Raw genomic sequence first — 13,868 nt, 5'->3', positions numbered from 1 at the left:
TAACGGGGGCAGCTGTTTGAGATTAAGCAGTAATAGAAACCAGGACACGGTGAAGCTGGGGCAGCTGAAACAACAGAGAGGAACAGGGGAGGTGCAGGGTGCTCGCGCCGAGACGGGAGGCACACAGATAACAACAGCATTATATCTGACCTTCGGAAAACAACAAGTAAATCCACAAATTCTGTCATAGCTGGGAAAAACAAAAGGCTGTAATCGAAAAGGATTTCCAGGTGAAGACACAAAACCCACTCAACGCTGCTAGCATCCCACAAGGACCTTTAACCAAATCAAACTGGGTCTTACTTTAGAAGCTCCGTTTCATTATTTTCAAAACCAAAAAAGCCATCAGCCTCTCTCAGGTTTTTATATTCCCACTTCCCAAACTGATTTGCACAATAACCTGAAGCCAAAACTGACACAAATTCTAGAGACGTGGATGAGGATGTGGGGAGTCTATACATAATTTATGAACTTCCAGTGAAATTATGGAATTGCTACACTGTGCCATTATATGCACCCAGCACTGCGTCACATCCCTCCCTGACATCTGCCCATCATAATTCCTAAACAGAAGATAGGGAAGCTAATTATGTCCACAAATGCAAGTTAGAGATTAACCAGGACACAAGAGGATAATGTAGAAGTAACAGTCCGCATTTTAGCAGGAATCTCCTGGCAAATGCAGGATGGAAGAAGGGGCCTGCAGCAGCGGCTGTCTGTGGAGTAGGTGCAGCCCTTGTCTACACGCACGGGAGCTCGCACGGCAGGAGGTGCCTCCACAAGCATCCAGAATCTTCCACATGGGCTCCTCGGGCTGCGCGTACGCTCCCTGCTCCGTGATGACTGCTCTCTCCTGCACACCAGGGAGCCACCTGTGTCCAACCTGCCCCACGCACAGCAAGAATTCACGATGGAAAGCAACTTCTTGAAGTCAATAAAAGGCCATTTACAAAGGGCCCTTTCCCTGTCCCTGACAAGTCCAAGCTTTGCATGGCTGGCATCGTGGCCCTGGTACTCAGATACCTTCTTTCCCCAGGGGCACATCTAAAATGGGAAAAGAGCATCAGCCTTTGTTAGGTGACAGCAGCGTAGCCTAAGCGCTCCCAAGGGGTCAAAGCAAAAAGATGCTCAAAAGGGGTCCGAAATGCACTTCCTTCTCTCTTTCCATCAGTTAGTCTCTGATTCAAAGTATCCCAAACTTGTTAACAAGTAATCTTATTCCACTATACAATTAATATGCTTTAATTATAAGAACAATTATGTTGTCCTAGCTCATTTTTCCTCCAGGAAGGAAAGCAGGTTCCTTTGCCAGGTGACCTCTCAATTCCACTGCAAGGTTAAGCTACCTGCAGAGCCCTCTGGTGCCAAATAATTCACTGGAAAGCAGCAAAATTGGTGCTAGAGTAGAAATCTGCCTTCTCCTATTGCAGCAACAGAGATAAACCATACATATGTTTATCCAACGGATCTCTCAAGGCCTGGGAGGCTCAGGGAAATTAAGATTTGGTTGTACAGAGATTGATGGTGCTGTCAGTCACAGAACAAGCTGGTAGCTAACAGAGGGAAGGTGAGTCTTCTCCACTTAGTGAAAAATACCCCATATCCTTGTACAAGTGACTGGAACCACGTTCCTCTAAACAGAAAGACTTTTGCTACCTGGCAGACAAGAGACCACAGCTACCTTGACGAAGGTTTATATTTCTGTCAATACAAACTCCTGGGGAGGAGAGGACAAGAGCAGATGACAATTGTAATATGTGCCTTGCCATAAAATATTATTTGAAATGAGGTGTTGTTTCTCCTAGATTTTCTTCTCCTTTATATGTATGAACTATGTCTAGTCTGAGCAAATGCCTACCAGAACTCTACATTGCTTCCAGGCATGGTCTTCTGAGACTTGCTTCTATGTTTTTGCAGCAAAATTTCAGCATCGCATTAAAGGGAACGCTTCCTAGGCTGAACCAGACAGATAAAGAGCCATTTCCAAACTATTTACACCACAGCAACTTCCACTTTCTGAAAACAGAGAGAAGATAAAGTCTCTGCCTGACAGAGCTGGCATATAAGAGGAGACACTACAGGAGAAAACAACAAAGATGTGCTACTCTCTGACGGAGTCTTGCTACTTCAGAGCAGAAGAGGAGGCAGCAGAGCTGGATGTTGTTGAAGCTGCAAATGGACTATAGCAGGAGAGCGAAGGTGTGGGGGAAGAAAAGCACTTTGTCTTCATCTGCACAGGTCTAGTAAACATGCAATCAGCTCTAATTAATCCTGAAGGAGCCCACGTAATTTATGTACCCAAACGCCATCTGGTTGAGAGCGGAGGCCTCGTCACGCAGCCCCCCGGCCGCTCACCTGCAGGACGATGGGGAGCTGCTCCGGGGGGTTGCGGTTCTCCACGCCCATGGTCAGCCACACCTGGAATGCCGTCAGCTGCTCCGCAAAGAAGGGACTGTGCTGTGGGAGCAAGAACAGGAAGGCAGGTTTGGTTTAAAAAAAAAAGGGAAAAAAAAAAAAGATGTGAAACAATTGGCATCTACAATTTGGCATCTACGACTCGCACATTTATTGTTTCCAAAAACTATTCTTTTTAATTTGCAAACATTTGTTTGGGGTTTCTTTAATGTATACAAATTTTCCAAAGACTGACGAGATACAATTCCCTTTAAATATGCTTTCTTTCTCTAACGGAAGTGTTTGGAAAACAGACAAAGAAAGAGTAGAGAAACAGAAAAAGATATCACAAAAGGTCTCAGGGAAATCAGATTCATCTTTTCCACAGAAGAAGCAGAGAGAACAGCAGTGGATTTATCTGCTCTGCAGAGGCAGCTTCACTCCTGTAGCAGCACACAGTGCTACCTCTACCCAGTCCACAGTGAATACAATCCAAAAAATATCAAAAAATATGTCCACCCACGTCTCAGCCTGCCCTGGCTGCCATAAACCTCTCCTACAAACAGGTGGCCATTCAGATGTCCTGGTTTGGGCTGGAAGAGGGCTGCCTCCTATTTATCAGCTTTTTAATTCAAGCCTTTTATTTAGCTATCCATCACTTCTGACACCTGTAATGCATAAAAGGGCTTCACACGGGCAAAAAAAAAATCAGAAAATTTACTTAAGATACCGAATCCACTAATTTAATTACAGATATCTTGGTAGTGTGGCTAAATAAGTACAAAAATAACATGCAGAGTGCTACAGTATTTAATAGAGTTTACACTAGTGCCCTAGTAAAGGTACAAGGGTGGGATGAAGTCCCAACATGAGCTAACTCCTACCACTTGGGCCTTCTACTTAGTGCTGAAGACAGTACAATCATACGCTGTTTTACAAAACGCATCTTAACGGCATCCAGCAAATATAAAGGATAACAGCTTGTAGTATCTCGAGACATAGAGGAATCTGGTTTAGGGGGCAGCAAATACAAGTAGAGAAAATACTGCACAGTTTGAAAAACATCTGACGTAACTGGAGCCTTGCTCTAAGCTGCTGTGGTGGTTCGGGGGTGCCCCACACTGGCTGGGGACAGGGAGTTACTTGCGAGATCTGACGTTCAGCAGCACATTTTAAGTCCCTGGAGCCTGCTCAAGGATGTGGGGTGTCTCCCACCCCCCAACACCAACAGTGACCGGCAACACTGTGACTCTCGTTCCCCAAACTGCTCTGCTCCGCAGCGCGCTCGGTCTGTCCCCGGGGCCACCGTCCGCCCCCGCCAGCACAGCAGCGCTGCAGAAACCCTCCTTTCGCCATCGATCCCGTGGCACAGGCAGGTACGAGAAAGGACTGAGCAACGCACACAGCACCTTCCGGTTAGAAATCCACAGGGAAACAGAAATCGAGAGGGAAGGAGGCAGGGGAGAGACGGGAGGCAGGAGACAAACCAACCCAAACCCACCAGAGGCCCCATGGCTCCCCCGCCATCCCCACACGGGCCCGCAGGCCCCGCTCCATCAGGTTATCCTATTTTCCAGGTCTGACTAGAAAAGAACACCTAGGGAATAAGCAGAAGTCGATGCACGTGGCTTATAATGTGCTGCTGAAACAGAACAGCCCTGAAGAGATTATCAATGGCTTTATCCAGTGGCCGGGAACGGCCGGCAGCAGGTAATCCCGTGGCTCCCCTGACACAGGCTGCGGCCGCCGCCGGCCCCGGCCCCGAACGGGCTGGAACCTCCCCGACAGCACGGCCCTTCCCTGCCTCGCTGGCAGCAGCCCCCCTTCTCTGATGGACAGCACTTCTTGCCAGGCGTAAATCAAGAGGTTTGAGGGCAAAACATTGACGAGAACCCAAGGAAGAGATGAGCAGCCGTCTGCCTGCTCCAACCATTTGTCAGTGCAGAGCTGAGCCCATTCCACCCCCTCCCGAACCGACAGCCACGTTTCACCTCCCTGCAGTGCCCCAGAGGTTCCTGTCTGCCCCCTCTCCCCAGAGCAGGCACAAACCTGCCCGGTATTAATCACGCTGGATGTTAAACGAGAGCGTAAGGAAGAGCTCAGAGGAGGACTTGAGCCTGCCCTTACACCTGGTGCCCGGGCGAGCTCGGAACCTCGCAGAATTCAGGCTCCCAGCTGGGACTGAGCATCGATAGCTCCACATTCCTCAAGTCCTAGTCAAAATAGACAAGAATTTACATTCGCCAGGCTTGAAAACCTACTTGTAAATTGTTTCCAACCTAACCTGAACCACTCGCTACTTGAGAGTGACCACTCTTATTCGCTGATCTCTTGCCTAATCCCTCCTCTCATCCCTGAAATACAGACATTTGCTGAATTGCAACTCATTGACAGTGAGAGCCAGATGAGGTCTGAGACTAATATAAATCACCCACTGACATTGTGAGTGACCTGAAGTAAAAATAAGTATGAGCTAGGAGAGGAAACAACACATTCGTTTAAAGTTTAAAATACAGCACGTACAGCAGGGAAAAAAGGGATGGGAGGATAAAAGCCTTAGGGATTTTTATCATGTAAGAGATAATTTTTGCCTTAAAATTTTTAATTTCCAAAATCATGCTGGCGTGTTGGGATTTTTTTTGGTAACAATACTGTTAGTCAAGACTCAGTGCTCCGAAATTTTAACAGTTGGGTCTCAGGCACCATTTCTACAAGGAGTTGTTTCCTCCTCACCAACAGGCACAGCTGAATCAGAGATCTCACACAGCAGTGAGGAACTTAAAAGTTGATTTTCAGTCTATCCCTCTAAGTGAGGTGAGTAGACACTTAAAATTTCCCAAAAATATAAACCCCAAAACTGCACCAATTCAAGACTCAACAAGCAAAAGTGATGGGCTGCACTGAGGTTTCAAATAATGGGATAAACTGGCCACACAACATTTCAGGATATTATCCAACTTACCCGAAAGGCAGTTCCTTCCTCTATAATTGTAGGTAATTGGGAAAGGCAAATATCAACTGCAAGGTCCCATGCTTGCCTAAAGAAAAAGGTGAAAGAGGAAAGAGAAGTCATTACAAGTTATCTGTAAGTAACGTTAAGGAAAATTTAAATTCATCATTACAAGTATCTGGACAAAGCAGTGTTGTCTGTGTCTCACTGGCTTAGAAATGCTCAATATTGCTTTTTTTTTTTTTAAAAAAAAGACAGATATAGCATACGAAAACTATGCAGAAAACAGTGAGAAGGTCTAGTCCAGCATCGTATCAGACTGAGCCACAGAAGGTGAGCGAGGTAAAACGATCCCTAGCTGAACTTCACAGAAACTGCTCCTCTCTGTAACGTAGAAAGAAGCCAGAATGAACTGAAATCTTATTATATACCTGTCCTCATGCAAAAATGGATGATTTTTTTTTTTTAAACTAGAAAAATGAACTCAATCCTGGATTAGCTCCAACCCATAACCCTTCAGCACACACCTCCGTTCATCCCAGACCTCGCCTGCATCCCCGCCACACCGGCTCAGACGATGCGGTCAGTCCTGCTGCATCTCCAAGTCCCAGCTCAGGGACATGCCTGCACCCCCCCGGCCCCGATCCTCCTCTTCCGTGTCCCCCACAGACACCGTGTCCCCACACACAGCGCCGAGGACACCAACTTGGTCCCCATCCAGCCAACTCCCAGCTGGGCTTTGCGTGACGGCCTTGCTGACAGACTGGCTCTACATGAGTCACCCCAAGGATGGAGGGATGTACGCTAAACTAGAAAAGAGAAAATATTTAAAGATTTCAGCTTTTACCCTTTTCTACTACACTTTTAATGGCTGAAGCGTTGTGATCTACAGTATTTCAGAGCTACAGTTATAACAGGGCGTAAATTACATACAGGGGCCAAGGAACCTGTTGTGGCTGATTCAGTGCAAACAAATTTGCTAACAGTCTGCTTCAAAATGCTCACAAACTGAAATAAATGCATTTGGTGTCCAAAGTTCCTAAAACACCTCTAAGAAAGCAAAACAGTTACTTTTTTACCCCAGGAACGATTATCCCTACTCTATCCACAGACGTTCCACGCACTTTTCATTTTACCATATGAATTTATGCACTCTGGAAGGCGAGTGAGGTAAACCACCACCCGCCGGGTTTCTTACACAAAAGAAACTAATTTACTCTCCAGACACATTTGCTCTTCCATGGCTTGTGGCCATCGTGTGTTAACATCAATAGGCTAAGCAATTTTTCTTCTCCTAGGAACATTTGCAGACATAAGGCCATAGGTGATAATCAATACAGTGTGTTTTAGTTACCTGCTCTAATAAGTTCTTAAATCACCCTGTTTTGAGTCAAACAAAGCCTTCCATTAGAACAACCGCCGAGCGAAATCCATCCCATTAGCCTAACTGGCAGCTGTTCTCAACCCAAAACAATCTCTCCAATTAGATGGAAAAATAAACTACAAGGCTCTTGCATTTTTTTTTTCTATGGATTCAAGAGATGAAGCTTGTTTTAGTTGCCCCTGACTCTGTCCCTCTGCTTCACAGCGCTCACCTTCCACTTGACAATATGCTGCCAATATAATTTTGTGTACAAAAATTAAGAGGTAATCAAGAGATAATCAAAGCACGGGCAACAAATGCTTCCCACATGCTCAATAAAGAGCCATGCTGGAGACAAAATGTTTACGCAGAGCTGATGAGGGAGATATTTATTCCTGGTTGAGGCAGAGGCAAAGTCAATTAGTGCAAATATAAAGATAATTTTACTTCAAGCAAAGAATGAAAATTTCTGACTTCCAGGTGTCTTGGAGGAATGGGCAATAACACCTACAGAAATTCTCCAAACATTAGAAAATGCCAATACATACTGCCTTTGAGAGAAGTGTTACTACACAGGAGAAAAATGGTCGGGAGATCAGAGACATCTAGTCTTATTTTGGCTGCCTCTAAAAGGATGCTGCGTAGTCATTACACTGCAGAGGCACAGAGCAAAGATGCTGAGCTCCTCGGAGTCATTTTAGGTAAGAAGCACCAATACTGCTATAAAAATGTCCAAATCAGCTCAGCAAGGTCAAATCTCAAAGGTTTTAAGTGTTATCACAAAGAACCAACAAAAATTTTATAAGATTTTAGTAGATTAAAACAAAACCTCTTTTTACGCTTCTAAAAACAGGCCATGAGAAATCAACGCAGCCACACAGCCAACGTCACTCAATCCTTCAAAAGAGTAACCACCAACAGAAACTCCTGACACCACCGCTCATCGCAACCTAGAGCTGCGGATCTGCCTCTCCCGTGAGACTCCGATCACCTCAAACACTTCCAATGGTTCTCCGGCCTTCCCATGCTGCTGGCAAGGCTTTAGGTTGCAGACGAGTTGCCACAGAGCTAACTCACCGCGTTGGCAAAACAGACGATGGCATTGAACAGGCGTGACAATCATCAGAAGATTCAAAACAAGCCACAAACGAATGGTAAAGGACTAACGCCAAGGAGCATGTGAGGAGAAACAGAAGGGGAAAAACACTTGTTACAGTCACAGTGAAAATAATGGCTGGTGGTGGGGAGGAGGAGCAGTGATTGACTGTTCTAATATGCCAAAGGGAAGCAGAAAGGTGGTCACTTGCAGATATGCTCGCAGAACTAATATTCCACTTTAGCACACAAACAAGAGATAAATTAGGGAGCAGCAGGGGAACAAGGATGGGCGGCGTTGCATCCTAGAAGTGATTTATGAAAGCCAACCCAAGAGATTACTACCTGTCTTCCTTCTTGGCGGAGACTGCCGTTTGCTAGGTGCTTTGGAAGATTTGTTTCACCACACTGGGTACAAAAAGAGCCGGGCAATACCTCAGCATCGCTCCTGCCTCCTCCCTCACTGTGCTCTTCCAATGGCCCCGCAGCCCTCGCTGCGAGAAGACGACACTATGATGCATCCACTTGGCAATGCCCTACTGAAATACCACAGGGCTTCAACTCCACTGCGTTATGTTACCAAAGAATGCGTTAATGAAGGTATTTATACTGTCCTAATCGCTGTGTGTACAAAAATTTGATAGAGCACTTGCACAAGAAGAGATGACATCTCCCCTTTGTACACCCCAGCTAAGTTAGAAGCTCTCATACACTTCATGTAAGGTTTTCTACATACTCCTGTTATGTCTCCCCCAAAAGGGCAATAAAAACAAGCAATCCCACACAGCGACTGATGTGACCAAGTCCAAAGGATTTCCATCGTACACCGCCGATGAGGAGATGGCCATTTCTATGTGGTCCAAAGCCGGGCTGGATGAGGCAGAAACTCGAGAGAACCTGGAAAGAAGCACCGCAGGAGGGGAAGCTCGAGTTCCCCACCAGTGGCACCACCAGCCCTCAAACCACAAGTTCAGAAGATTTTCTCATGCAATGAGCCCCACAGCATGGCCATATTTACCCTTACACTTGCTCGGGACCTGGCAACTTCCATAGCACCGCATCTCGAAAAAGGCAAAAGCTTTCAGAGCGCTCCATGCTCCGCCGGGAGCAATCTCATTAAAGGAAGGGGTCAAATTCACAGACTTCCATCTACGTCAGGATGGGGGACTCCTTAGGTTCAACTACGGCGAAAACATACGTAGTCTCAGGCATCTCCCAGATATATATATTTTGGAATATTAAATCCTCCACTTAGTTGGAAGATTGACTCTGTTAAAAAACAGGCAAGACAGTGCTTTTGTTTATCCGCCGCAGGGAGAGCAGCGCAGCATCCCAAGGGAACCAGTCTGCCCACAGCGCCTGCACCTCTGCCTGCGCCCACCAACCAGCCCAAGGACATACCCTCCACGCAAGCTGCAAGCCACCGTCTGGGGAAAGGACACTGCCTTTCAGTGTACCGGGAAACTAAAAATGAAAAGGCATTGCTCCTCCATAATTCCACAATAAAAATTAAACAGGGAAAGAGCTCCCTTGCATTCCATCATTAGCTCTCTTCTCCCATGAAAGAAATACCCATCTTTATATTTTAGTTTCAATTTTTCTTAGCCCTTCAGCACAAAGTCCCTACTCACATGCCCCCCAGACTCCATCTGTGTCCCCCCCTCAGTCTGATACCAGTTTCGTTACAGTAGGACTGTTTAAACTTTTAATAATTTAACGTGAACTCATCCAACTGCCTTCGCTCCGCTTCCCAGAGGTGCTGCAAAGTTTGGACTTTTAAGCAAAGAAGAGAAGGGCGGGAGTTCCAGCTTTGCTCAATGACTGTTTTATTAGGCAAATCCACCAAATGTTCGGTAACAGAAGCCCACGGTAATATTTTAACAGCAGAAATTAGACATGGTTACAGAGATGTGCGTTAGCCTTTCTGCACCCATGTGTACCACATCAGCTGGCACATCAGGAAAGCGGATTTTCTTACACACAAATTTTCTGGGCTGAGTCAATGTCTAATGCTTCTAATTCTCACGTCACAGTTTTTATAACGTATTTTTGATGTCCCTTTAACATTCTCTCTTCTTCTGGGAACAGTTTCTATTATATTGCACCTCTCAGATGTTAGTGGAAATGAGTATTTGGTGCTGGGGCAGTCATGCCGAGGAGCAACCACGGAGAAGCTGAAGCCATCTGCAGTCTTGGGGCTCGGGCACCGGGGTAGCTGCTTGTTTTGAATGGTATTTCTGGGACTGTTAAATATTTCAAATACGTTGGACAAGATTTTTCACGTTTGTTTCTTCTGCAAGTACAATTCACCCACATACCGCGTTTGATTGAATTTTCCGATTTCAGCCTGAATTCACCTGCTTCACAGTGACACCGTGAACTCCCTAAGCCTGCTTTAGGGGAGACAGCTGGGGAGCTGCTCAGACATGGCTATTTTTAACGAATACTTATTGCTATGAATATTTGTTACGACGATGAAATCCTCCTTTCTCTGACCAATGCATTCCCTGGCTCTAGCCACAACTTAGAGCACATGCTTTGCTATTTTTGTCTTACATTTCTCCCCATTAAACTATTTGTAGTCTGTTAATGGGATGAGACTAACACATCGACACACACCAAAATCTGGTGAAATCAGCGGTGTAATCTGAATTAATCCGATCCTTCAAATGTCAAACAGTTCCAAATGCCCTTTCAAACAGTCACTTTCTTCTCGCCGAGATTAGTCTTTCTGGGGAGCTAAATGAGAGCCAGTTCTCTGAGAAAAGGGCGAGCAGACCCGCATCCGTCCTGCAGCGCTCCCGCAGCCTCCAGCTCCCCTCGCACCTGGAACTGGGTTGCTCTTATTATGGGTTTCTTTTCAGCTAGAATGTCAAGCTTATTTTCTTTGCAGTATCTTATGACTTTCTTTCCACTAAAATTTCATGGTCAGTGTATAGACTATTGCAATATTTCTATTATGGACAAATCATAGCTCTTCCAAAGCATAATTACGGTACTTCGTTTTTAATATATGACCTATGTTAGGGACTATTTCCAAACACATTATTAGGTCTTTTCAAAGGCCGTGAATATAACTTGCTGCCAACAGCAGTAATGTATAAACCATAATCCATCACAAGAGAGATCAAGATGCTGACAGAGCATCGCCCCCCCTATTCTTACTGCACAACGGCTCTCGGAGTTGCATAGCACAGCCAGTCAATCAATATATATTAATATTAATACTTGTATTATAGTAGTGCCTGCAGCAGCCAAGAACCTACAGTGCGAGGTGCCGTACAAATAGAAACAAACGGCCCGTGCCCGGAAGGGTTTGTGCCTAAGCGGGAAAAACAGAGAAAGCCAAGAAAAGACAGACAGACAGGACGGAATGAGCATGTCAGAGCCTACCAAGCAGGGCACGGTCACAGAGACCAGCTCTCCCGATTCCGAAATAGGGTGCCCTTCTTGGGGAAATAAAAAGATTGACAGATTGTGGGTCATATTTTCCTTCAAGAAATAAGCTTTCGTTATTCCTCAATTGTTCAGGTAAAAAGGATAATTAACAGAACAAGGAGCAGCGGTCTCCCAAATGCACTGACTAAAACAACAATTTAATAGGTCAAAATTTTAAAATTGTTTTCAAAAGGACTAAAGCAAAAGGAAGAGAAGCTCCTCTCTCCGACAACCTCGGTGCTTCCATTACATCCACGCCAGCTCCTCAAACCACGAGACATTTGGGTGTGGGTTAGGGAGAATTATCAAATGAGCAGAGACAAAGGTGAGCAAAAGAGATAAAGAGGAAATGGTTCAGATTTAATGTCTGAGAAGGGGCAGCAGTAATTCCGCACAAGGTAAACCGATGTTCACGTCCCGCATGAGGAGCATTTGGCAGTGCCCGCCCGTCCCCCCAGCTCCCATGGGGCTGGCCAAGCTCCGGCCCCAGCCACAGGGCGGGTGGGGGACAGGACCCCCATGCTCCGGCTCCGGAGCTCCTCCTGCCCTCTCCCCTCCCGCCGCCTCCCAGCCGCTCCCAGTAAGGAGCCGCGAGGCTGGTGCGGAGCAGCAGGAGCACAAGTCCACGGCTGCTGCGATGAGGAGGGAGATCGGGGCAACGCACGCCAAGCTGCGCAGAGATGGTGGGAACGTCGCTACAGCCAGCGAAACACTGACATTTCCTTACGCCTTTTCTGCAAAAGATGGTGCAAAAAGGTACTAACACCCAACGGTAGTTTGCTTCTCCAGTCAGCCTTCTGCTGGGATATGAATTACGTCTGTATGTACATCCCATTTTCAGTCACTTTCCCAGCAGAACGGCTTGTGTCCGTATGAGCAAAGAAACACGGGAATCTTGTGTTACCGTTGCGAATGGAGGAGCAAAGCCCAGAAGCCAGATGAGCATCCAGAGGGCAATGGAAGAGAGGAGAATATATGCAAATATGTAGTGGAGAAGCTAAAACATCGCACCATGACTTAGGCTGCAAACAGCAAACCAGACCCTGAGTCAGGAACACACACCTGCTGCGCACGGGATCCCAGGGAAAGGGAGGAGGTGCTAAACCAACCCAAATAAACAGCCCCAAAAGCACAGGAGAGGGGAGGAGGAGGAGAACAAGGGCTGTGAAAGTCCCCTGAAGTCAGACCCTTGAGGAGCAGGGGCTGATACACGCCAGGGTCACTGTTTGCAGTCATTAAGCATTTATAACACCGGAGGAGGGTGCCCTGGAGGGTGTTCTTGCCCCCCGCTTGCAGATCAAACCATTGCTGACGACGCGTCAGCCTGGACTCGCTCCCCAAAACACCATCCGACGTGCCGGGCATGAGAAATCGGGGAAACAAAACAGCAATCGGCAAAAACCTGCTGCACCACCCACCACCTAACAATGCAGATGGAGATTCAACGTGATCATCAAATCACATTGTCTGAAGTTTCCGTTCTTTTCCGCACTCCGTTGGCCAACTCTCCTGCCCTCCAGTCACATTACCTAGTTTATCTAAACAGTAAAATGGGTTTGGAGGTTTCAGATCAGGGATCCATTAGAAAATTCTTGAATGAAAGGTGATAAGTACGCGCAGATGATTATTTTTGGAAAATATTTAAGCGAGCCCTAAATTAGTTTCTAAATCTGTCCTTACTAAAAAGTTCATAATAATCAACTAAGCCACCTCTGACAAAGTGGAATTTTCCCCTTTGCTAGATTTGCTTCAAAGTGCACGTTTTTTGGAGGACACTGAATAAAGCGTGTCAGGGGATTCTCTGCTCCCTTGCTGTCTACTTCGCTAGTGTTTAGGATTCACAAGGAATTTTCTTAAGGAATTTCTTCTTCCGGTAAATCCCCAAAAGCAGCACCAACGCCATTATCCTGTGGCGTGGTCTGAGGGGCTTTGCAGAGGTATTTGCAGCACCGTTGTGCACCAGAATTACGGCACAAGCACAGAACAGAACGCGTTTCTGGAATCCATCATGCTGCCACGCGGGTCTGTGAGAGCCACAGAACAGGACCCAGGTCTCCTGAGCTTCATTCCTGTGGTTCAGCTCGAGGATGGCGACACCGACTCCAAGTCAAGTCACACTCCCATAGGAAACCACAAATAGAGGCTTTTAATAGGCGGGCAATAAGAATGAATTAAATTCCCATAAGGAACTGGAAATGGAGGTTTTCAATATGCTGGCAATAAGCAAGCTAGAAATAACTTAAGAAATTTACTGTTTTAATTTCAAAGTTTCTGTAAAAACGTGCTCTGCCGTACTGCAACTGGAGACGCACAGTTCTACGGCTCAAGCTCTGCCACATCAAGTGGCAACATCAGCTGCGAGACGCCGTGGGAGCCCTGGCGGTTTTTCTGCTCTTCACTTACAGACGTCCCCGTCCCTCGCGTAACGCCCTGATAAAACAACTCACCGGATTTACAAACGACTGAAGCAATTTTCCTCAAAAGCTGCTGATCCAACACTTAAGAACACTGCTTGGTGCATTGCGCGAGGCTGCCCAGTTCCACCCCTCTTCCTCCCTGCTTTTCCATAACCAAAGAAATTCCATGTTCCCTCGACGGCCGCTGGCGCCCGCAGCCTCCCAGGGAGAG

At 46.4% G+C, this 13,868-nt stretch overlaps 1 protein-coding gene across 4 annotated transcripts in view; it reads right to left on the bottom strand.

Annotated features, from left to right (window-relative positions):
- RPTOR (regulatory associated protein of MTOR complex 1) overlaps nucleotides 1–13,868 on the bottom strand; it is a 156,168-nt gene that overhangs the window by 64,689 nt on the left and 77,611 nt on the right. For all 4 annotated transcript variants that reach the window (XM_054221548.1, XM_054221547.1, XM_054221550.1 and 1 more), the window contains exons 10-11: nucleotides 5,357–5,432; nucleotides 2,356–2,457 (exon numbers count right to left, since the gene is read on the bottom strand). In XM_054221548.1, coding sequence (XP_054077523.1) covers nucleotides 2,356–2,457; nucleotides 5,357–5,432 — 178 coding nt within the window. The remainder of the gene's footprint in view (nucleotides 1–2,355; nucleotides 2,458–5,356; nucleotides 5,433–13,868) is intronic.

Source organism: Rissa tridactyla, chromosome 15 (assembly GCF_028500815.1).
Source record: "Rissa tridactyla isolate bRisTri1 chromosome 15, bRisTri1.patW.cur.20221130, whole genome shotgun sequence".
NCBI lineage: Eukaryota > Metazoa > Chordata > Aves > Charadriiformes > Laridae > Rissa > Rissa tridactyla.
This window is presented reverse-complemented; position numbering and strand designations above follow the sequence as displayed.